This window comes from Etheostoma cragini, chromosome 13 (assembly GCF_013103735.1).
Source record: "Etheostoma cragini isolate CJK2018 chromosome 13, CSU_Ecrag_1.0, whole genome shotgun sequence".
Lineage (NCBI taxonomy): Eukaryota > Metazoa > Chordata > Actinopteri > Perciformes > Percidae > Etheostoma > Etheostoma cragini.
The window spans coordinates 25,920,393-25,922,177 of record NC_048419.1 but is presented as its reverse complement, the minus strand read 5'-3'; the positions used below and the strand labels follow the sequence as shown (position 1 = coordinate 25,922,177).

The 1,785-nt window shown below is 45.0% G+C and overlaps 1 protein-coding gene across 1 annotated transcript in view; it reads left to right on the top strand.

Moving 5' to 3' along the window:
• The window catches only part of LOC117956043 (rab proteins geranylgeranyltransferase component A 2-like), a 3,615-nt gene that overhangs the window by 1,257 nt on the left and 573 nt on the right, over window positions 1–1,785 (top strand). Inside the window, exons 2-5 of the mRNA XM_034890886.1 lie at window positions 397–463; window positions 860–932; window positions 1,077–1,198; window positions 1,603–1,727. Of these exons, the coding sequence (XP_034746777.1) occupies window positions 397–463; window positions 860–932; window positions 1,077–1,198; window positions 1,603–1,727 (387 nt within the window). The remainder of the gene's footprint in view (window positions 1–396; window positions 464–859; window positions 933–1,076; window positions 1,199–1,602; window positions 1,728–1,785) is intronic.

Here is a 1,785-nt window from a genome sequence, read left to right as displayed (position 1 = left end):
CACACACACACACACACACACAGACACAGACACACACACAAACACATGCATACAGAGACACACAGACACACACACACAGACACACACACACACGCACACAGAAACACACAGACACACACACACACACACAGACACACAAACACACATACACACACATGCATACAGAGACAGACACAGACACACAAACACAGATACACACACACACACACACACACAAGCACACACACACGCACGCACACAAACAGGCACAAAGACACACACACATGCACAAAGACACACACACGCACACACACACACTGCTACGTTGGACTCTGTTACATCTCACTCGTGATGAATTGTTGTGTTGTTGTGTTGTTGTTGTGATGTTTGATTACTCATGGTTGGTGATGTGTTCAGGGCTCGCTGAGTCGGTGGTAGCGGCGGCTTTCTCCAGAGTCGGTCAGAGAGTTCTTCACCTCGACAGGTCAGTGAACGCATCTCACGTCTATATTACTATCAGACATACACACGTCAGTGAACGCATCTCACATCTATATTACTATTAGACATACACAGGTCAGTGAACGCATCTCACATACACAGGTCAGTGAACGCATCTCACGTCTATATTACTATCAGACATACACAGGTCAGTGAACGCATCTCACATCTATATTACTATCAATCATACACAGGTCAGTGAACGCATCCCACGTCTATATTACTATCAATCATACACAGGTCAGTGAACGCATCTCACTTCTATATTATCAGATATACACTCTCAGTAAGCTCACTGTGTGTGTGTGTGTGTGTCTGTGTGTGTGTGTGTGTGTGTGTGTGTGTGTGTGTGTGTGTGTGTGTGTGTGTGTGTGCGCAGGAGGAGTTATTATGCAGCTAACTGGGCGAGCTTCACCTTCAACGCTCTGCTCACCTGGATACGGGAGCACCAGGTGAGAACAACGCTGCTCTCTGATTGGTTGCTGCTCAACATGGTGTCATCCTCATTTGAGACGCATCAGCTGATTGGTTCAGACTCAACTCAACACTCCGACGTTTGGGCTACCTGTGTGTGTGTGTGTATTTGTGTTTTGTAGGAGGAGTCTCAGCTTGAGGAGGTCCAGGATTGGTCGAGCCTGTTGGAGGAGGGGGAGGAGCTAATCTACCTGAAAAGAGACTCCGCCTGCATCACTAACCTGCAGGTGTTCTGCTACGCCAGGTAATCACTTTCTCCAAGTTTCAAAATAAAAGCCTTCCAGTGTCCGATGTTTCAAAATAAAAGCCTTCCAGCGTCCGATGTTTCAAAATAAAAGCCTTCCAGTGTCCGATGTTTCAAAATAAAAGCCTTCCATCGTCCAATGTTTCAAAATAAAAGCCTTACAGTGTCCGATGTTTCAAAATAAAAGCCTTCCAGCGTCCAATGTTTCAGAATAAAAGCCTTCCAGCGTCCGGTGTTTCAAAATAAAAGCCTTCCAGCGTCCGATGTTTCAAAATAAAAGCCTTCCAGCGTTTTAAAACGGTCCTCCACTTTTTTATTTCTTCACAATTTTCCTTCAGACACAGATTTCACAAAGATAATGATTATAAATAATTAATAATTTAGTGCGTACATGTTGTTCTCAGTGAGGAAGAGGAGGAGGAGGAAGCTCCAACCACCACAGAAGAAGAACAAGGAGCAGATGAAGAAGTTAAAGAAACGCCAGAGACAGAATCTGCAGGTATGATTCTAAATAAAACTAAAAACCTGTGTTGGAATGAGAGAGGGAGGGATGAGAGAGGGAGGGATGAGAGAGGAGAGAGGGAGGG